This window comes from Lepidochelys olivacea, assembly GCF_965140295.1.
Source record: "Lepidochelys olivacea isolate rLepOli2 genome assembly, chromosome: 13".
In the NCBI taxonomy this organism is placed as follows: domain Eukaryota; kingdom Metazoa; phylum Chordata; order Testudines; family Cheloniidae; genus Lepidochelys; species Lepidochelys olivacea.
In genome coordinates, this window is record NC_140423.1 from 35,730,306 (window position 1) to 35,752,610 (window position 22,305).

General features: G+C 43.6%; 1 protein-coding gene across 1 annotated transcript; it reads right to left on the bottom strand.

Moving 5' to 3' along the window:
- Positions 1-1,467: 1,467 nt before the first annotated feature.
- On the bottom strand, positions 1,468-21,566 carry LOC311529462 (olfactory receptor 6B1-like; the record flags this gene model as incomplete). The annotated part of the gene is made up of 2 exons (XM_084645426.1): positions 1,468-2,102; positions 21,224-21,566. 2 exons carry the CDS (start codon positions 21,564-21,566, stop codon positions 1,468-1,470), a joined length of 978 nt encoding a protein of 325 aa, XP_084501552.1.
- Positions 21,567-22,305: the final 739 nt, after the last annotated feature.

The window sequence follows — 22,305 nt, forward strand, 5'->3', positions numbered from 1 at the left end:
CCTCTGGCACAGTGCTGATGCCCTCAGGGTTATCAATGCTCAGCCCATGGCAGGATCCGGCCCTGAGGTCACTAATGAGGCAGATGATGTGCTGTGGTCACTTCTTTTCATGATGAACTGTCCTGTCTCATTTTACCTTGTCCTTCCTCTGTCTGTCTGTTGTACCACCTATTGTCTCTTGTCTTACTTAGACAGTGAGCATTTCAAGGCACAGACTGTCTTTTCATCATTTGTCTCTACATGGCCTAACACTAGAGCTGGGTGGAAAACTAATGCTTTCCATCAGACAATGCCATGTTGATTAAACCGTTTTTAAAACATCATATCCATTTCATGTAAGAAAACTAATAAAAACATTTCAAGAATGTCAGAATGGGATAGTCTGAAATTTTCAGAACAAAAACTATTAATTGTTCATTTCAAAATTTTCTCCTTTGTATTTATCATTTTTTATTAACTTTTCCCAATACAAGAAATATTCCAAAATACCAGATTCATCATAACACATAATGTAAATCAAGAGGGTTAGGATAAAGGGAGGGGAAGCAACATATTTATCTTCAGGGTCTAGGTTAATCACAGACCTTTAAAAAGTCAGCCCAAACTGCTTTGAATTTTCCGGCCATTCCCTTTCTGCAGAACACCACTCGTTCGCTACCTCTCCCAACTCACTGAGCCAGGCAGTGCTCAAGTGGGGAGAAACTTTTCCAGTTTTGCAGGATTAACTTTTTAGCGACTAAAGCTTCATTGTGGAACCACACTGCCTTGTTGCCAGGTAATCTCCAGGTATCAGGAACAGGTGAAGGAATAAAACTTAAGGGGGAAGGCTTAGCATCCAGTATTAAATTGGTCCCTTGACCAACCTCAGACCAGAAATTTTTGACATAGGGGTATTCTCAAACCATGTGAGTTAATGTAGCATGAAAGGAGTTATATTTACAACAGTGGTCAGCACTTATGAGGCCTCTGATGAAGGCTTGAAAGGTTCCCCGAAGTGGGGTAGCTGATGAAGTGGAGGATGGGAGACATCTTTTTATTTTTAAAGTTCTAACTCCTGCTGGAGAGAGTTAACAAATGATGTGTCAAACAGCAGAGAGGTATTTAACTTCCACATTTTAGTTGGGGGCGCATACAAGACATACTTATAGAACATGGTCAGATATAATAATAATTAATATTAATTAATGAATAATGACACAATCAGTGACAGAATTGATCAAGTCTTGAGATACTAAGAAATAGTCCAATCTTGACTAAATTATCTAAACTATCATTATCTTCCCAGATACAGAGGTGTGCAGAATTCCAGGTGCCTTGTAAAATGTGGAGAGTCAGAACACAGAAGCAGAGGAAATATGTAGCTGTTAGTATTATCCCCTCATTACTCACAGATCATGTGATTAACATGATCTAGGGGCAACCTCAATGCTACCTCACTTGCTGGCTAAACCACACAGGTTGACTCCCCTACCGGTCAATCCATCTGAATTTTTGTGAGTGCCGCATAGTTTGGATGACTTTCCTCATGGCTTCCTTGACCTCTCTGTTTCTCAGGCTGTAGATGAGGGGGTTGGCCAGGGGAGTCAGGACAGTGTAGAAGACAGAAAGCACTTTGTTGAGGTCTCTCAGTACAGCAAAGTCTGGGAGCATATAGACAATGATCAGGGTCCCAAAGAAAATTGTCACCACCATGAGGTGAGAGGAGCATGTGGAAAATGCTTTTTTCCTCCCGGTGGTGGAAGGGATTCTCAGGATGGTGGTGATGATTGAAATATAGGATGTTACTGTTAATATAAATGTGGAAAGCACCTCTATGGAGCAGAGTATGAAACTCACCAGTATGACCAAGTTAGTATCATTACAAGAAAGCTTAGTCATTGGGGTGAAATCACAAAAGAAATGGTCAATTTCATTAGGGCCACAGAATATTAATTGTGAAACTAAACATACAAGTAGGGTACTAGCCACAAATGGCCATAGCCATGACCTAGCTGCTAGCTGGAGGCAGAACCTCCCTTTCATACGGGCTGCATAATGCAGAGGTTTACATATTGCTAAATACCGATCATAGGACATCGCAGCTAGGAGGTAACATTCTGCACCTACTAGAGAACCAAAAAAATGTAATTGTATGAAGCAGCCATTGACTGAGATGGTTCTGTTCCCCCTCAGGAGTCTGGCCAGCAGCCTGGGCAGGATGGTGGAGATGTAGCAGGTCTCTAAGCAGGACAAGTTCCCCAGGAAGAAGTACATGGGGGTGTGAAGGTGCTGATCAGAGGCAACTAGCACAATGATGAGGATGTTCCCAGCCACGGTCACCACATAGATCACTGGAAGCAGCAGGAGGAGAAGAACCTGCAGTTCTGGGACATTCCCAAATCCTAGGAGGATGAACTCAGTGATGGACGTTTGATTTTCCCCTTCTCCTTTCCCCATGGGACATATCTAGTAGGAGGAAGGAAACAAGAAACACTGGAGTTTTTTTCTCTCTCTCCTGTTAAACTCGATAAAGCAGCATCCATATGATTACAGAAAAGTACCAATGGGACTCCGAGAAGGTCATTTACTGTCTTCTAAGGCTGAAACCTTTGAGACTTAGTAAGGAACATGGGCATTGCCACACCAGAACAATCCATCTAATCTGGTTTCTTTAATAATATGCCTTTATTAGTAGGCAGTCTCGGATTCTACAGAGGAGCTGTAAGATCCCATAATGGATATTGATGCAACAGCATCTACATGGGGAATTGTTTGGCCAGGCAATTTATTGTTGGCCTCCTGCCCAGTACTATGAAAGCTTGTATCTCTTGTACATTTTTAACTGAGCTGGTGCAATTATGTGTATGCATTTATTCTTAGGTCCTCATATGGCCCCCATAACCAAAGTATCTGATCACCTCATGTTCTATAATGTACTTACCCTCACAGCACCTCCTGGGAAGTAGGAACATGCCATTATGCCTGTTTTACACAAAGGGCCAGATGTTCAAAGGCATGTAGGCACTAAAGATGCAGGTAGTTGCTTACTGGAGTTTCAAAAGCCTACGAGCAGTTTAGGTTCATAGATTCATAGATATTTAGGTCAGAAGGGACCATTATGATCATCTAGTCTGACCTCCTGCGCAATGCAGGCCACAGAATTTCACCCACCACTCCTAAAAAAGACCTCACACCTATATCTGTGCTATTGAAGTCCTCAAATTGTAGTTTGAAGACCTCAAGGAGCAGAGAATCCTCCAGCAAGTGACCCGTGCCCCATGCTACAGAGGAAGGCGAAAAACCTCCAGGGCCTTCCAATCTGCCCTGGAGGAAAATTCCTTCCTGACCCCAAATATGGCGATCAGCTAAACCCTGAGCATATGGGCAAGATTCATCAGCCAGATACTACAGAAAATTCTTTCCCGGGTAACTTGGATCTTACCCCATCTAAAAACCCATCACAGTCTATTGGGCCTATTTACCATGAATATTTAATTACCAAAACCATGTTATCCCATCATACCATCTCCTCCATAAACTTATCGAGTTTAATCTTAAAGCAAGATAGATCTTTTGCCCCCACTACTTCCCTCGGAAGGCTATTCCAAAACTTCACTCCTCTGATGGTTAGAAACCTTCGTCTAATTTCTAATCTAAATTTCCTAGTGGCCAGTTTATATCCATTTGTTCTTGTGTCCACATTGGTACTGAGTTTAAATAATTCCTCTCCCTCTCTGGTATTTATCCCTCTGATATATTTATAGAGAGTAATCATATCTCCCCTCAACCTTCTTTTAGTTAGGCTAAACAAGCCAAGCTCCCTGAGTCTCCTTTCATAAGACAAGTTTTCCATTCCTCGGATCATCCTAGTAGCCCTTCTCTGTACCTGTTCCAGTTTGAATTCATCCTTCTTAAACATGGGAGACCAGAACTGCACACAGTATTCCAGGTGAGGTCTCACCAGTGCCTTATATAACGGTACTAAAACCTCCTTATCCCTACTGGAAATACCTCTCCTGATGCATCCCAAGACGACATTAGCTTTTTTCACAGCCATATCACATTGGCAGCTCATAGTCATCCTATGATCAACCAATACTCCAAGGTCCTTTTCCTCCTCCGTTACTTCTAGTTGATGCGTCCCTAGCTTATAACTAAAATTCTTGTTATTAATCCCTAAATGCATGACCTTACACTTCTCACTATTAAATTTCATCCTATTCCTATTACTCCAGTTTACAAGGTCATCCAGATCCTCCTGTAGGGTATCCCTGTCCTTCTCTAAATTAGCAATACCTCCCAGCTTTGTATCATCTGCAAACTTTATTAGCACACTCCCACTTTTTGTGCCCAGGTCAGTAATAAAAAGATTAAATAAGATTGGTCCCAAAACTGATCCTTGAGGAACTCCACTGGTAACCTCCCTCCAACTTGACAGTTCACCTTTCAGTAGGACCCGTTGTAGTCTCCCCTTTAACCAATTCCCTATCCACCTTTCAATTTTCCTATTGATGCCCATCTTATCCAATTTAACTAATAATTCCCCATGTGGCACAGTATCAAACGCCTTACTAAAATCTAAGTAAATTAGATCCACTGCGTTTCCTTTATCTAAAAAATCTGTTACTCTCTCAAAGAAGGAGATCAGGTTGGTTTGGCACGATCTACCTTTTGTAAAACCATGTTGTATTTTGTCCCATTTACCATTGACTTCAATGTCCTTAACTACCTTCTCCTTCAAAATTTTTTCCAAGACCTTGCATACTACAGATGTCAAACTAACAGGCCTATAATTACTTGGATCACTTTTTTTCCCTTTCTTAAAAATGGGAACTATGTTAGCAATTCTTCAATCATACGGTACAACCCCTGAGTTTACAGATTCATTAAAAATTCTTGCTAATGGGCTTGCAATTTCTTGTGCCAATTCTTTTAATATTCTTGGATGAAGATTATCTGGGCCCCCCGATTTAGTCCCATTAAGCTGTTTGAGTTTCGCTTCTACCTCAGATATGGTGATGTCTACCTCCATATCCTCATTCCCATTTATCATGCTACCATTATCCCTAAGATCCTCTTTAGTCTTATTAAAGACTGAGGCAAAGTATTTGTTTAGATATTGGGCCATGCCTAGATTATCCTTGACCTCCACTCCATCCTCAGTTTTTAGCGGTCCCACTTCTTCTTTCTTTGTTTTCTTCCTATTTATATGACTATAGAACCTTTTACTATTGGTTTTAATTCCCTTTGCAAGGTCCAACTCTACTTGACTTTTAGCCTGTCTCACTTTATCCCTACATATTCTGACCTCAATAAGGTAGCTTTCCTTACTGATCCCTCCCTTCTTCCACTCCCTATATGATTTCTGCTTTTTCTTAATTACCTCTCTAAGATGCTTGCTCATCCAGCTTGGTCTACAACTCCTGCCTATGAATTTTTTCTCCTTTCTTGGGATGCAGGCTTCCGATAGCTTCTGCAGCTTTAATTTAAAATAATCCCAGGCCTCCTCTACCTTTAAACCCATAAATTCTTCAGTCCAATCCACTTCCCTAACTAATTTCCTTAATTTTTGAAAGTCAGCCCTTTTGAAATCAAAAACCCTAGTTGCAGATTTATTTTTGTTAATCCTTCCATTCAATTTGAACTGAATTAGCTCATGATCACTTGAGCCAAGATTATCCCCTACAACCATTTCCTCTATGAGATCCTCATTACTCACCAAGACCAAATCTAAAATGGCATCCCCTCTAGTCGGTTCAGCAACTACTTGTTGAAGGAATCCATCAGCTATCGCATCTAGGAAAATCTGAGCCCTATTATTATTACTAGCACTCGTCCTCCAGTCTATATCTGGGAAGTTAAAGTCTCCCATGATCACACAGTTTCCATTAGTATTTACTTTATTAAAAACATTAAAAAGGGCTCTATCCATATCCAAATTAGATCCCGGCGGTCTATAGCACACCCCAAGCACTATCCCAGCGGAGGCTCTAATAGTTTTCTTCCCCAATTTAATTATTGCCCAGACAGACTCAGTCATATCCATTTCATCGCTTCTTATTTCTTTACATTCTATCTCATCATTGATATACAGTGCTACTCCACCACCTTTACCTTTATTTCGGTCTTTCCTAAACAGCACATACCCTTCAATACCTGTAGCCCAGTCATGACGACTATTCCACCAGGTCTCTGTTCTCCCTAGAATATCTGGTTTCACTTCCTGCACCAGTAACTCTAGTTCCTCCATTTTGTTACCTAGGCTCCTTGCATTAGTGTACAAACATCTTAATTTTTGCTGTTTAGCCTCACTCACATTCTGTACCCTGTTAGGCACGGTTATTTTACTACCAGTATAACCTATTAGACTTGTATCTACACTGCCCTTCCTCCTACCTACAGCTGTATCCACTCTTACTTCATTTTCTTTCCACTCTATGCTAAATTCTGGCGTGGAGATTACCTGGACATCTCCCAACCATCTCCCCCAAATTCCTAGTTTAAAGCTCTCTTAATCAGTTGTGCCAGCCTCCATCCTAGAAGTCTATTTCCTTCCCTACTCAGATGAAGTCCATCCCGAGAGAACTGTCCTCTATCCATGAATGCCTCCCAATGGCCATACATCCCAAAGCCCTCCTTATAGCACCACTGCCTAAGCCATCTATTGATAGTCATAATCTTGTCACACCTTTGTTGCCCTTCTCTAGGAACAGGCAGAATCCCACTAAAGATCACCTGAGCCTCAATTTCCTTAAGCGTCCTCCCCAGCCTAGCATAGTCTCCCTTAATACTTTCCAGCGAGAATCTAGCCGTATCATTTGTTCCCACATGAAGGATAATTAGGGGATTCTTTCCCGCTCCCTTTAGAATCCTTTTTAACCTCAGGTCTACATCCCGTATCTTAGCACCTGGAAGACAGCACACCCTCCTATTTTCTGGATCAGCTCTGGTTACAGGCCTATCTATTCTTCTCAGTAAAGTGTCCCCAATCACATAGACCTGCCTTTTCCTAGTGACGGTGCTATTCTCCAGTCTATCCCCTGTTCCCTCTGGCTGCAAGTTTTTTCCATTCCCATTCTCCCTTGTAATCCTTTTTAACCCATCCTGTATCCTCCTGGGGCTCATATTTGGTGTAATCTCCATTAACTCTTCCCCTTTTCCTATAGGACTAACCGCTCTTCTCTTCTTCCTTGCCCTGTCACCTTCAGTGACTACCTGCTGAGCCCCTTCTTCATTTTCCAACTCTGCAAACCTATTCTGAAGCTCTATTTCTCCTTCACTAGCCCGTCTTTTCCTCTGCCTAGTTCTTTTAGTCACATGCTTCCACTGACCACTTTCCTCACCCAGTCTCCCCTCAGAATTCCCTAGTCCTGCTTCCATCTGCAAGTCTGAGCTTTTCCCTTCAGATACCTCATGTCTTTGCTCCATAATCTGCTCAAACCCCTTCCTAAACTCTACCAGACTTTCCACCTGCATCTCCAAACCTCTGATCTTTTCCTCCATCAGCTCTATCAGACGGCATTTCATGCAGACAAAACTCTTACCAGGTGCCCCCTCCAGGATCATGTACATACCACAGCTTCCACATCCAGTCATCTTCATTGTGTCATCTGCTACATGGGTCACTCCCACTGCCACCTCTGAATCTGTCATAGCCTTCCCACCTAAATCCTGTTAATCTGGGAAACACAAACCACACCAAAACACCACCACCCACAGCAAAACCAAACCCCACACAAGCACCACAAGACAAACTCCCCTTTCAAACTCCCACTCAAACTCCCCTGTTTACAGCTCTGTTTGCTAGCTCCTGTTCCACTGCCTGACTGGCTGCTACCTTTATAGGACCCCTAGTCAGTGAAGCCCCACCCCCTAATCAGGGCTCAGCTTCTCTCCCAGCACAAAGCCCCTACAAGCCTCTACACATACAAATACTACCAATACAAAACCAATACAAGGTACCAGAGTTGCATTGAAGTCAATGAGATTAGGTGCCTAAACACCTTAGATTATTTTGAAAATCCCATTAGCTGTGTATCTGCTGCTTTAGGGGGCTAAATACCTTTGAAACTGTGGCTATAAGTGAGTTGCTAAGGTTACACAGGCGTTTGTAATGGAGCAGGGAAATGATCCCCGGTCCCCCAGGGTCACACAGGAATTGCTTTGGGGGAGTTCTATGGCCTAGAGCAGTGGTTTTCTTTGTGAAGCCCTAAAAATTTTGAATGGAGGTGCAGACTCCTTTGGAAATTTTGGCCATAATCTGCGGACCCCCCAGGGATCTGCAGATCACAGGTTAAAAGCCACTTTCTTTGGTAACAACAACCTTTCAGAGACCCCTTAGACATAGTCGGCTGACGCCCCTGGGGTCCATGGACCGCAGATTGAAAACCACTGGCAAAGATATTCAGCGTAACTGATCACAATGGTCCCTTCTGGCCTTGGAATCTATGAATTGAGGAAGTTATAAGTTATTGCCCTGGGCAAATAAATCTATCTGTCTATCTATCTATTTATCTATCTCCTACACACTGTACCTCATGCACAAGGGACACCCCAAGAAGACACGGACACAGATCCCTCACACTCTTAGGAACCCCGCGAGACAGCTAGAAACCCTCACACACATTCTGTCCCCAGCTGCACCCTGCAGCCCAGCTAACATGTGCACGCCTGTTGGTGTGCAATTACAGGCGGATTCTGGGCAGCAATAGAGCGTCTGTAACTCGGTCCTCCCAGCCACTGTCTCAGCTCAGCCATGTTAGGAGCCATGAGGAGACGTATCAGGGGGAGAATGAGAAATGGAACCGGGCAGGGAAGACTCACAGTGGGTGTCAGGCATACAGGGGGGCTGCTCTGTTCCCTGATCTGTAAAGCTTTCCACTTATCGTCACCCCAGTGCTCTGCTCCTGTGTAGGGTGGGAAGAGCCCGGAGCTCTCCCAGGGCTTGGCATAGGAGGCCACCTAGACCTTAAGGATTGGGCCCAGGAGCAGATGAAAAATCTCCACTCCTCCATTTGGAAACATCTGGGGAGGCATGTGTGAAAGGGCTGGGCCAGGAGGGATGAAGGTGGAGGAGATGTCAGAGGGATCATCAGGCCTGTCTGAGGGGAGGGGAAGGGAAACCGAAAATCAGGACAATTCTGCCTCCAGCTCCACCCAGCAGCCCAGCAGATGTGTCTGTGTCTGTCAGGGATGCGGGGACTGAAGGGGACGTCGGTGCTGTGTCCCTGCTGCAGTACAGCAGCCGTGACGCCGTCCCCCCAGCCACGCTCTGCGGCGTCTCAGCTCAGCGGCATTAGGAGCTGTGATGAGACGTGTCAAGAAGGGAACAGGCAGTGCCACAGAGCAGTAAGTGCATGGTTACAGGGCGGGCCTGAGTGAGCGCTCCGGCCACTCTGCTCCCCAACATGCTGACTTTTCCTTCCTAACTGAACCCCCCAGCACTTGTCCCAGGAACAAGGGGATACACTTGGACTTTTTACTGGTCCCATTTTGGGGCTTGCATAGCCGAGGGTTCAACTGCAAGGGCTATAATCCATGCATTTTCAGAGGGTAAGGTAAGGGTTATTTCATCTTGAGTAAAATGCAGGGTGGCACCTAGGCAACACAGCAGGTCCCATCCCAGCAACGGTGTTGGGCATTCAGGGAGGTATATTAGCTTATGGGGTATGGTTCTGTTTCCCAAAGCACATTTTGCTGGGGCATACACTAGGCACTTGGTATCTTTGCCTGTGGCTCTTGTCACAGTGAGGGAGTCTGCTACTGGCAACTGAAGGGGTTAATAAAAGCCCCGGCTCTCGGTCTGCCAGATCTCTCCAAGCCATTTCAGTTGTATGTATATAAACAAAAGGGGGTGGCCCTAAAAGAACTCACACAGCTGCTAAAAGCATAAAAACGACCGGTGGCATATTTTTCTAAACAACTGGACCAAGTAGCCAAGGGCTGGCCAGTGTGCCTGTGGACAGTGGCAGCCACCGCCCTGACCCTGGCAAAAGCAAAAAAACTGACACTAGGGGGAACAATACAGGTTTTTACACCACACATCGTACGCGCTTTACTAGATGTTAAGGGTGGCCTCTGGCTCACACAAGCACGTATAGCAAGATACCAAGCAAAGCTCTTAAAAAACCCTGAGGTCACGCTGCAGCCTTGTTCATCTCTTAACCCTGCCACCCTCTTACCAGAAACTGAGAAACAAAAACATAACTGTTTAAAAATCATGAATGCCCAATATTCTAGCCGCCCAAACTTAAGAAATGTGCCCCTCCCAAATGAAGATTATAAGTAGTACACTAATAGTAGCAGCATAGTAATAAATAAACAAAAAAGAGCGGGTTATGCTATTGTGACCCTCAATGACACCATGGAAGCTGAAAGTTTGCCCGCTGGGACCTCTGCCCAGTTGGCTGAGCTAGTGGCCCTGACCCGTGCACTCGAACTGTACAAAGGAAAACGGGTCAATATTTTCACTGATTCCAAATATGCTTTTGGGGTGCTGCATGCTCATGCTGGCCTGTGGAAGCAGAGGGGAATGCTGACAGCCCAAGGCAAGTATGGGCCCCAAATTCTCCAGCTTCTGGAGGCAGTGCAATTCCCTTTGGAAGTGGCAGTGGTACACTGTAAGGCCCATCAGAGGGAGGATCAAAATGTAACCAGGGGTAATGCCAGGGCAGATAAAGAAGCAAAGCATGCTGCCACCCTAATATCCCCTCACACTAAAAACACCTATATGCATGCCCTTATCCCATCAGTGGGGGAGCTCCCAACCCCTCAGTATTCTAAAAAAAAAAACTAGCTAGCTGACAAACTTGGTCTCCAGGAAAAGGAGGGATGGCTTCATTCCCTGGAAGGGAAAGTCCTCTTACCAAAGAGCCTAATTCTGCAAGTATTACAAAAATTACATCAAACCACTCATGCTGGCAGGGAGGCACTTATCCAACTAATGAAAAAGTACTTCATAACATCCAGACTCCGACCCCTGGCTGCCCAGGTACAAGCAGACTGCTTAGTTTGTCAAAAAAATAACCCCCGACCAAAACACCCAGTACCACCAGCAGCCCTGGAACCCACTCCAGGCCCCGGACGGGTGTGGCAAATGAACTTTACTAAGTTTCCCCGGACCCAAGGGTTCAAGTATCTCCTTGTCATAGTGGATAGATTCAGCGGATGGCCAGAAGCCTTTCCATGTCGCAATTGCACTGCCAGGACAGTGTTTGTTAAGGAGATTATTACTCACTTTGGACTTCCCCAGTGGATGGAATCTGACAATAAAACACACTTTTCACGTCAAAAATCATCCAAAGCATCTCAGACGCCTTACAGATTCCCTAAAAACTCCATACACCCTGGAGACCGCAAGCCAGTAGAGTAGTAAAGCAAACCAATCAGACCCTTAAGCAACATCTCTCAAAAGTATGCCAGGAGGCCTCCCTACGGTGGCCTGATGCCCTGCCCCCAGTTCTGCTCCGCATCCGTGCTCTCCCAAAGGGTAGATTAGGGCTCAGTCCCTTTAAAATTATGTTTAAAAGGGCATGGCCTATAAGTGGTACACCGGTTGTGTCAGGGGGAGAGTGGGAATTGGGGAATGGGTTTTTGTCTCAGTATATGTGTTCCCTGTCTGCTGTTCTTTTGTCTCTTCACAGGTATACTAAAAATTCCCAGCCTCTACCCTTAGATTCGCCCATCCACTCCCTGCAGCCTAGTAATTTAGTGCTCGTACGTACCTGGAAAGACAAGCCCCTCCAAAAAAAGTGGAAGGGACCCTATACCGTCCTGCTGGTGTCCCACACAGCAGCAAAGGTCGAGAGACACAAAAATTAAATTCATTATACCTGGCTGAAAGCAGTGTCAACCCCTCCCCCCCACCCCCGCCCCCGGCTAAAAGGTAGACCATGCATTCAGCCCCCTCCACTAAAAGTCTTAAACTAAAATTACTATTTAAATGGCAGCCCGCCAAAAAATCAAAAAAATAAATAAAAAAGTATATTTTATTCCCCCTCTTGGCCATGTGCCTAACTGTACTGCTGTTTCAGGCATTGTACCCATAAATACCTGGCTGGCACTGGCCCAGAGTGCAGTAAACGCAACGTTGTTTTGTTTGCCACATACATTTTCAGTGGGTGCAATCATAAAAACTTGTTTTATTGGTATATGTGCAGCCCCAACCCTGGTTCAACATTATTCCCTGTTAAAAACCATAAATAAAACATTTACTTATACTGATTTATATACCGTTAAATCTGCCCAGTATAAGTTAAATGCCTCCATGTTTTCTTATTACCTAGTCAATACAACCCTTGCCCCCTCTTGTATGAGGTTTGTAAATGCTACTCACATTAAAAAAAACCTCACCAATAAAAAACTTAAATATAATAACAGTGTAAAAATCTCCTTTGCCTACAGGAGCATAAAATTGCCAGCAGGGTGGTTCCTTACATGTGGCAGACATGCGTATTCCTATGTCCCAGCCAATAGTTCTGGGGGTCCCTGCTCTCTTGGTCGCGTGGCTCCATTGATTTTTCCATACCCTCCGCAGTTATATGCCCATCATAAAAGGGATGCTATTCCCCTTGATTCCACCTGTAGGTCAAAAGTAACCTTAAAGTAAGGTTAACCAAAGTTAAAGTAACCAAAAAGTAAGGCAGCAGCTCTGGCCTTTTCCTTAGTTGGTATTGGTATCCCTAGGCTTGTGGTGCATAATTATCACGCAGTAGAGCACCTTGCCTGCACGGTGGCAAAAGCCATTAATTTAGTCCTGGCCCAACTCTCACATAAGTTAAAAAAAGTACATCAAAGTATGCTACAAAACAAGCTAGCTGTAAACTATTTGCTTCTATGCCATAGTCACCTATGCCAAAAGTTTGAAGGCATGTGTTGCTTTAATATAACAAATGCAGGGCCATCCGTAAAAGCTAATTTACAACGCCTAAAGCAGCTGGTAAAAAGCATTCATCAGCAAACTAAAAAAACTTAGCTAAGCTCTTTATTTTCTGGTTGGGGCCTTTCCCCATGGCTAAGTGGGTTGTTTAGCCTATTATTTAAGTTTTTTTTCCCTGTATTAATCATGTTATGTTTACTGTGTTCTATGTAGTCCTGTATAAAAATGCTTATTTTACATAGTTTTAAAAATTTTAATTTTATGCATAGCCCGCTAATAAATAAATAAAAATAAAAAAACTCAAGCAATAAAAATAAATATTCTCAAAAAAAATTGTTAAAAACCCCAGGGCATGGCCACTAGTTAAGTCGAGGAAATAAAAGGCCATAAGAGTCAAAAAGGTCTCCCTGCTAAAAGCCTAAGGGCTTCTTCTTAACCCCCCCTTAACAAAATTCAGGCCTGGCTGGTTTAAATAAGCTCTTTTGCTCTTAAAACAATGTTGCCGCCGCAAATAATGCCTTATAATATAAAGTTTGCTAACGCCAAGTTAAAAATAATAAAAAATAGTTACAAGGCCAAACAAAATGTGCTAGTTATTTAAGTTACTAAAAATGCTTGTTAAAAATTACAAAAAATAAACATTATTATAACCCATATAAAAAAAAACAAAATATTTGTACAAAGTTTTAATTGGCTAATATGTAGTACAATAGCATTAAAAATATAAAAGTGTGTATAATAACCTGCTCTGGTGTGCAGAATTTAAAATTCTATTCTCCTTGTACCTTGTTTGCAGCTTTCTGATTCTCCACCCCGTTGTAATTATTAAGTAAAACACACTGGGTAACAAACCCCTGCTGTTGTTTTGCCTCTCGGCATTGGGTGCCGGCAACAACAGAATTGTAGAATCACAGAAGATTAGGGCTGGAGGAGACCTCAGGAGGTCAATCGGAATGATCTGATTTACCTTTAATTCTCAGCATCCAGTGGCAACCTCTCCCTCAAGGGCACCCGCTGTCCTCACTGTCTCACACACTCTCCTTCACTCAGCAAAGACACCTTAATTTTGCTGCTGGCCTGGGCTGCTCTTGCTTGATGCTCTTGCTTGTGCGGATTACACAGAACCTCAGCGCTTCCTGGGGTAGATTCTTACAGAGTTTGTAAGGGAATGCAGCCTCACACAGTCTTCTGCTGCTAGACGGGTCTCCTCCCGGACTGCTGATTGTGATCACTTTTAAATGGACCTCCTGGGGGAATTAACCCCATGTCGCTTGTTAAAACAGTGTGAATGTGGAGGCCAGTGCAACCTCATGGGAAACCTCCCTCTTTGTCATGCCCTGTGTGTGTCAGGAGCCCGGGTGACTGAAAAATAAACATCCATCACTTTACTAGTTGTACTTAAACAGTGTACAATAATTTTATTCCATACATTTTCAATGTACTGATTATATGTTTGTGAATGCCAGTTTCACAGATGGGGAAACTGAGGCCTGGGAAGGGGAAGTGACTTGCCCAAGGTCAGCCAGCAGATCAGTGGCGGAGACAGCAACAGAAGACAGGTCTCCTGGTCTCAAGGCATGTGGGAAATCCACTGGCCAATGCAGAATGTTAACTTTTCTTGTTAGGTGATATGAAGGGAAACAAGAGACAAACAGAGATATTTCAGAAATGAAATGTGCAAGACACCAAGACATGAAGCTGAGAGGTGAAGTCAATGCATAAGGGGCCTGACTGTCAGTCACACAAAGGCCTCTTTATGCCATAAATAGGATTTGCTCCCACTTTAGTGTCCCTTGTCCTCAGTATAAATGAGAATGTCGCCCAAGGCACCTAACAACATGGATATGTTCAGAAGCACCCGGGCACCTAACAACCACTGAAATCAGTGAGTTTTAGGTGCCTAAATGCTTTTGAAAATCCCACTAAATGCCTAAAATACCTTTAAAAATCTGATCTGAATAACTTAGGAGCAAGTCCCATTTCCTAAAATACCTAAAACACCTTAAAAATATCCCATAGGGACTTCTTAAAATCTTAACCAAAATGAAGGGCTGCTTATGAAGAATGCTCTACAAGCAGCCCCCTTTCCTTCATTGCAAGAACGGCCCAGCTTGAATTCCTCAGCTGGTTACAGCTCTGGCAGTATTGTTCAGAAACAAAGGTGATTTCTGATGTAGCTTGGTACCAAGCTATTTAAAGCCTAATAGGTCAAGCTTGGCACCTGGAATCCCACACTGACATCTAGGCAGCCAGCGTAGAGCCCCTCAGGTGAGTGCCCTAAGCAGTGGACTGTAGAGTGGGTCTCATGCTTTCTCTAGCCCGATGCATATTGAATTATTTATTTAATACAAAATGGACCTGCCTCAATGGATAGTCTGAGAGACACCCCCACATTGGTCAGGACAGTCACCACAGAGATAACAGATCCTTGTTCAAATCTCTTGAGGATTTATTATACTATTAATTATTATTATTATTATTATTTATTAGGCTGGGATTTTCAAATGACTCCAGGGGAGTTAGGTGCCTACTGCCATTAATGTTCAATGGGCTTCAGGCACCATAATCCCCCTCTTTTGAAAATCCTATCCTTGATTATTTCTTACTAAATAATGTCAAGACGACACAAGCCCACAGTTCCCAGTTCAGATCACCCACTGAAATCTCTGATGATGCAAGGGAGTAGCAGGCCATACAAGGGAGCTCTGACACTGTCTGATGCCCAGTGGATATGTCCAGTATAAACCTGGAGCAGCACAATGGTGAGTCAGGCCGTGTTCTAAACAGCCTTTCCTGACAGTGTTAAAAGCGGGTTGTGAGGGGAAAGAGCCAAGAGCCAGGGACTAGGACAGAAATCAGAGGCAGGTTCAAGAGACAAGGAGACCGCTAGCCTGAATCACTTCTGTGCTGGAACTCAAAGCCCTTTTTAGGGAGTTAGGAATAAACTATTCAGTGGATAGAAAGAAAAGTGGCATAAAGAACTAAGTGAGACTGACTTTATTGTCTGTCCCTCTGCTGAGCAGTAGCAGATGTTGGGTAGTTGCATTTCATTTCCTGTTGGAGGAAAACTCAGTGATGTGGAGTTTCCTGGGTGCATTCTTACTGAAGTTTATTTATGCCAGTCCTGGAACAGAGGTGGTCATAAATAGCATGAAGGCAAACCCATCTTTCAGAAATAGCAGTCCAGATACAAATGTCTGGTTTCCGGAGAACAACTCTCCCCCAAGCATTGACTCTAGTTAGAGAGATTCAGGCAGAAAGCAAACTCTTTTGTTGTTTGCAACAACTCTCCACAACAGAAACTCCATCACTAAACCAAGGACAATACACCATTTCTTCAAAGACTGTCCATTGTCCACACACTAAGGAGAGGAACGTCTAGATGATGTGCAACAGCATCACCGATTGAGTTGTGCTAGAGCGTTGATTTTATTGTCATGGCTTGAGGAAAGATTTTATTTACTTATTATTTAAATTGAAAATTGCTATGAGACTATCATGCTGCAATTAATCAGTAATTGAATTGTGTATTTGAAATGCCATCATCCCTGGGCTAGCTCTTACCTATTGCACCATCCATCTGATTTGTCTACATGGTTTCAGGTGTATTGCTCAACTTTGCGTTACTCATTTACTGGGGTCCCTCCTCCGCAGCCCTGAATGCTCAGACTCTTAAACCCATAGCCCCAAATGCAGTGGTCAGAACTTAATGAGAGACATAATTGGCCCAGGCCCTGTATATCCATCCAGAAGAGGGGAGAAGAGGGAAAGTCTGTAGTTTCTAAATCCCCATAACAAATGCCATTCTGTTATTCCTAGAGGCCAAAATGAGTTAGGTGTCCTACTCCTCACTGAAAGTCAATGGGACTTGTGCACCTAAGTCACTTAGGCCAGATTTTTTAAAGGTATTTAGTTGCCTAAAGTGGCAGATAGGTGAATAGGCACTTAAAATGCACTCGGTGGCTAATTCCCATTGAACTAAAAAGAAATTAGGTGCCTAGGTGCTTTTGAAATCCCATTTGGCCCCATCTGCATCCTTAAGTGTCTAAATACCTTTAAAAATCTGGCCCTTTGTCATTATTAAAAATTCCATTCTAGACACCTTCCTTATTTTCCTATCTCTATTCACTCAATTAAATCACTGAGGTGCTTTAGAAAACCCTACCGTAAAATTCAGTGGCAGTTCAATGCCAAGCTCACTTAGGTCCTCTGAAAATCCCAGCTGAGGTCACAAGACTCTGCTGTGGCCAAGGGGTGACCTTAACTGCTCCTTAAACTGTTTTATTTTCTTGAACTGGCCTAAACTGTGCTGAACTCCACAGTTTCCTGACAGCTTTTTCTCCAGGTTTCCTTTGCCTTCATGAAGGGATTGAGGGGTGGAGACAAGAAGGTGGAGAACTCTTTGTTCAGGTCTCTTAGTGCAACAGCGTTTGGTAGCAAACCAGCTATTAGGTCCCATAGAAAATTGTAACCCCAATGAGGTGAGAGGAGCAGGTGGGAAATGCCTTTTGCCTGTGGTCATGGAAGAGATTCACAGGATGGTGGTGATGACACAAGCATAGGATGCCGGGGTCAATAGAAATGGAGCAGGGTGTCTATGGAAGAGAATCTGAAGGTCACCAGACATCCAGGTGTTGCCATGGCAGGAGAGATTGATCAATGGGGTGAAGTCACAGAAGAAATGGTCAATTTCATTGGTGTCCACAGAACATTATTCGTTACAGCAGAGACGTTACTATGGTAATAGTCAGAAAGGCACTTATGCTACAGCCATTCACCAGGGCTGCATAATAGGGTGGTTTACATATTGATAAATACCAATCATAAGACATTGCTGCTAGCAGATAACATTCAACCACGAAAACAAAACTATCATTATTTGGTACCTTACCTGCCCCTAGGATGTTGAACCTAATTATATATAATTAAATCCTCACAGAAACACCCCTAGAACCCTGACCAGAGATATTTTATCTGCTACCCAAGATCCATAAACCTGGAAATCCTGGAAGCCCCATCATCTCAGGCATTGGCACTCTGACAGCAGGATTGTCTGGCTATGGAGACTCCCTCCTCAGGCCCTATGCTACCAGCACTCCCAGCTATCTTCAAGACACCACTGACTTCCTGAGGAAACTACAATCCATCGGTGATCTTCCTGAAAACACCAGCCTAGCCACTATGGATGTAGAAGCCCTCTGCACCAACATTCCACACAAAGATGGACTACAAGCCATCAGGAACACTATCCCCGATAATGTCACGGCAAACCTGGTGGCTGAACTTTGTGACTTTGTCCTCACCCATAACTATTTCACATCTGGGGACAATGTATACCTTCAGATCAGCGGCACTGCTATGGGTACCCACATGGCCCCACAGTATGCCAACATTTTTATGGCTGACTTAGAACAACGCTTCCTCAGCTCTTGTCCCCTAATGCCCCTCCTTGCGCTACATTGATGACATCCTCATCATCTGGACCCATGGAAAAGAAGTCCTTGAGGAACTCCACCATGATTTCAACAATTTCCATCCCACCATCAACCTCTGCCTGGACCAGTCCACAAAAGAGATCCACTTCCTGGACACTACGGTGCTAATAAGTAATGGTCACATAAACACCACCCTATACCGGAAACCTACTGACCGCTATTCCTACCTACATGCCTCCAGCTTTCATCCAGACCACACCATTGTCTACAGCCAAGCTCTACGATACAACTGCATTTGCTCCAGCCCTTCAGACAGAGACAAACACCTACAAGATCTCTATCAAGCGTTCTTACAACTACAATGTCCACCTGCTGAAGTGAAGAAACAGATTGACAGAGCCAGAAGAGTACCCAGAAGTTACCTACTACAGGACAGGCCCAACAAAGAAAATAACAGAACGCCACTAGCCATCACCTTCAGCCCCCAACTAAAACCTCTCCAATGCATCATCAGGGATCTACAACCTAACCTGAAGGATGACCCATCACTCTCACAGATCTTGGGAGACCGGCCTTGCTTACAGACAGCCCCCCAACCTGAAGCAAATACTCACCAGCAACTACACACCACACAACAAAACCACTAACCCAGGAATCTATCCTTGCAACAAAGCCCATTGCCAACATACCTATTCAGGGGACACCATCATAGGGCCTAATCACATCAGCCACACTATCAGAGGCTCATTCATCTGCACGTCTACCAATGTGATGTATGCCATCATGTGCCAGCAATGCCCCTCTGCCATGTACATTGGCCAAACCGGACAGTCTCTACGTAAAAGAATAAATGGACACAAATCAGACGTCAAGAATTATAACATTCAAAAACTAGTCAGAGAACACTTCAATCTCGCTGGTCACTCGATTACAGACCTAAAAGTGGCAATTCTTCAACAAAAAAACTTCAGAAACAGACTCCAATGAGAGACTGCTGAATTGGAATTAATTTGCAAACTGGATACAGTTAACTTAGGCTTCAATAAAGACTGGGAGTGGATGTGTCATTACACAAAGTAAAACTATTTCCCCATGTTTATCCCCCCCCCTCACTGTTCCACACACATTCTTGTCAACTGCTGGAAATGGTCAACTCCATGGAAATGGAGTCTCTTGATTACAAAAGGTTCCCCCCGCCCTGGCTCTCCTGCTGGTAATAGCTCACCTTACCTGATCACTCTTGTTACAGTGTGTATGGCAACACCCATTGTTTCATGTTCTCTGTGTATATAAAATCTTCCCACTTTATTTTCCACTGAATGCATCCAATGAAGTGAGCTGTAGCTCACGAAAGCTTATGCTCAAATAAATTTGTTTGTCTCTAAGGTGCCACAAGTACTCCTTTTCTTTTTGGAGATACAGACTAACACGGCTGCTACTCTGAAACCTAATTATACTGTGGGCACAGCTGCTTAGTGGCTCCCTCTACTGTTAAGCCTTGATCCTGTATATTACTTTGAATGGCAGTCTAAGGCACAAGGTACTACTCAATGGGTAGAATTTGCCAAGCCTCTAAGTGATTTAGAAGCCTAAGTTCCATTTTCAAAAGTGAACAAGGTCCTTAGAAATCTACGTTTCAGTGAAAGTCAGTGGGATTTGTGCTTTTAAGGAATTTAGGCACTTTGATAATTTTACCCAATGTGCTTCAGGAGAATAGATCCTGGCGTTTTTCAAATATAGAATTGAGTAGCATTTTCTTCACATGTACTTAGAATTTTTTACTTAACAATGACTTGTTGTTGTTATAAAGAAATGTTTCAACAAAAACATTTTTATCATTTATTGACTGATTATTGATTGATGGGAAACTATTTACGGTCTTCTAAACTTACTAATCTTTGCAAGAGAACCCATAATTACAAAAATACAGTCTTCCCAGATACAAAATTAGGGAGCATTTAGGAATCCAGGACACAAAGGAGAGATCAACTAGTATAACAATCAAGACCCACCCACTGGAATCCAAAACCAGGGCTATGCAAAATGTGTTTTCCCAACTGAGAGCAGAAGAGCAGAACGGAACTGGAATCTTGAATTTTGCTGTGTGGAGTGCAGAGTATATCACAGTTATGTTTGCAGTGAGGGCAGTAGTAAATAGGAGCTCTAGTATTTAATGGGAATGCAGCCATCCCAAAACTTAGTATGTCCTCACATTCCCCACTGAAGCTCCAATGGGCATGAGCTACAGGCCACCTAGATGCTACCTCCACTGCTACTTCAGCCAGATGGATTTGTTCCCACAGCCGTCACTCCTTCTGAATTCCTGTGGGCACCATCAACTTATGAATGATCTTTCTCAGGGCCAACTTGACCTCTTTGTTCCTCAGGCTGTATATGAGGGGATTGACCAGGGGAGTCAGGACAGTGTAGAAGACAGAGAACACTTTGTTGAGGTCTCTAAGAGTGTCAGTGTCTGGTAAAATACAGACAGTGATTATAGTTCCATAGAAAATTGTCACCACCATGAGGTGAGAGGAGCAGGTAGAAAATGCCTTTTTCTTCCTGGTGGTGGAAGGGATTCTTAAAATGGTGGTGATGATAAAACTGTAGGATGCCACGGTTAATAGAAATGGGAAAGGGACACCTATGGAGGTGACTATGAAACTCAGCAGTGTGATCAGGTTGGTGTCATGACAGGAATGTTTAATCAATGGGTTGAGATCACAGAAGAAAAGGTCAATTTCACTAGGGCCACAGAATGTTAATTGTGACATCAAATATACAGTTATGGTACTAGCCACAAACGCCCATAGCCATAACCCAGCTGCTAGAACCCAGGTTCTTCCATTCATAAGGGCTGCATAATGCAGAGGTTTACATATAGCTAAATACCGGTCACAAGACATTGCTGCTAGGAGATAACACTCTGTACAGGCCAAGAAACCAAAACAATAAAACTGCATGACACAGCCACAGACAGAAATGTATCTGTCCCCAGTCAGGAGACTGGCCAGCATCCTGGGCAGGATGGTGGAGCTGTACCAGGTCTCCATGCAGGACAAGTTCCCGAGAAAGAAGTACATGGGTGTGTGCAGGTGCTGATCAGCCACAACTAGAGCAATGATGAGGATGTTCCCAGCCATGCTCGCAATGTAGATCACGAGAAACAGCAAGAAGAGAAGAGTCTGCAGTTGAGGATGATCCCCGAATCCCAAGAGGATGAACTTGGTGATGACTGTTTGATTGTCCACTTCTGCTTTCTGTATGAGGGTCATCGAGGTAAATATAAAAATACTATATAGGAGAGGCAGGACTTTCAAAGGCAGAATTGGGAAACTGTGAACTTGCACTGTGTCAAGGTTCCTTCCCCACTCTGAACGCTAGGGTACAAATGTGGGGACCAGCATGAAAACCTCCTAAGCTTACTTTTACCAGCTTAGCTTAAAACTTCCCCAAGGTACAAACTATTTTACCGTTTGCCCCTGGACTTCCACTGCCACCACCAAACTTTATCTGGGTTCCTGAAAAAATGGAGTTTGGACACGTCTTTCCCCCCAAAATCCTCCCAACTCCACTTCCTGGGGAAGGTTTGGTAAAAATCCTCACCAATTTGCATAGGTGACCACAGACCCAAACCCTTGGATCTTAGAACAATGAAAAACCATTCAGTTTTCTTACAAGAAGAATTTTAATAGAAGTAAAAAGGAATCACCTCTGTAAAATCAGGATGGTAGATACCTTACAGGGTAATTAGATTCAAAACATAGAGAATCCCACTAAGCAAAACCTTAAGTTACAAAAAAGACACACAGACAGGAATATTCATTCTATTCAGCACAGCTATTTTCTCAGCCATTTAAAGAAATCATAATCTAACACATACCTAGCTAGATTACTTACTAAGTTCTAAGACCCCATTCCTGTTCTGTCCCTGGCAAAAGCATCATACAGACAGACACAGACCCTTTGTTTTTCTCCCTCCTCCCAGTTTTTGAAAGTAACTTGTCTCCTCAT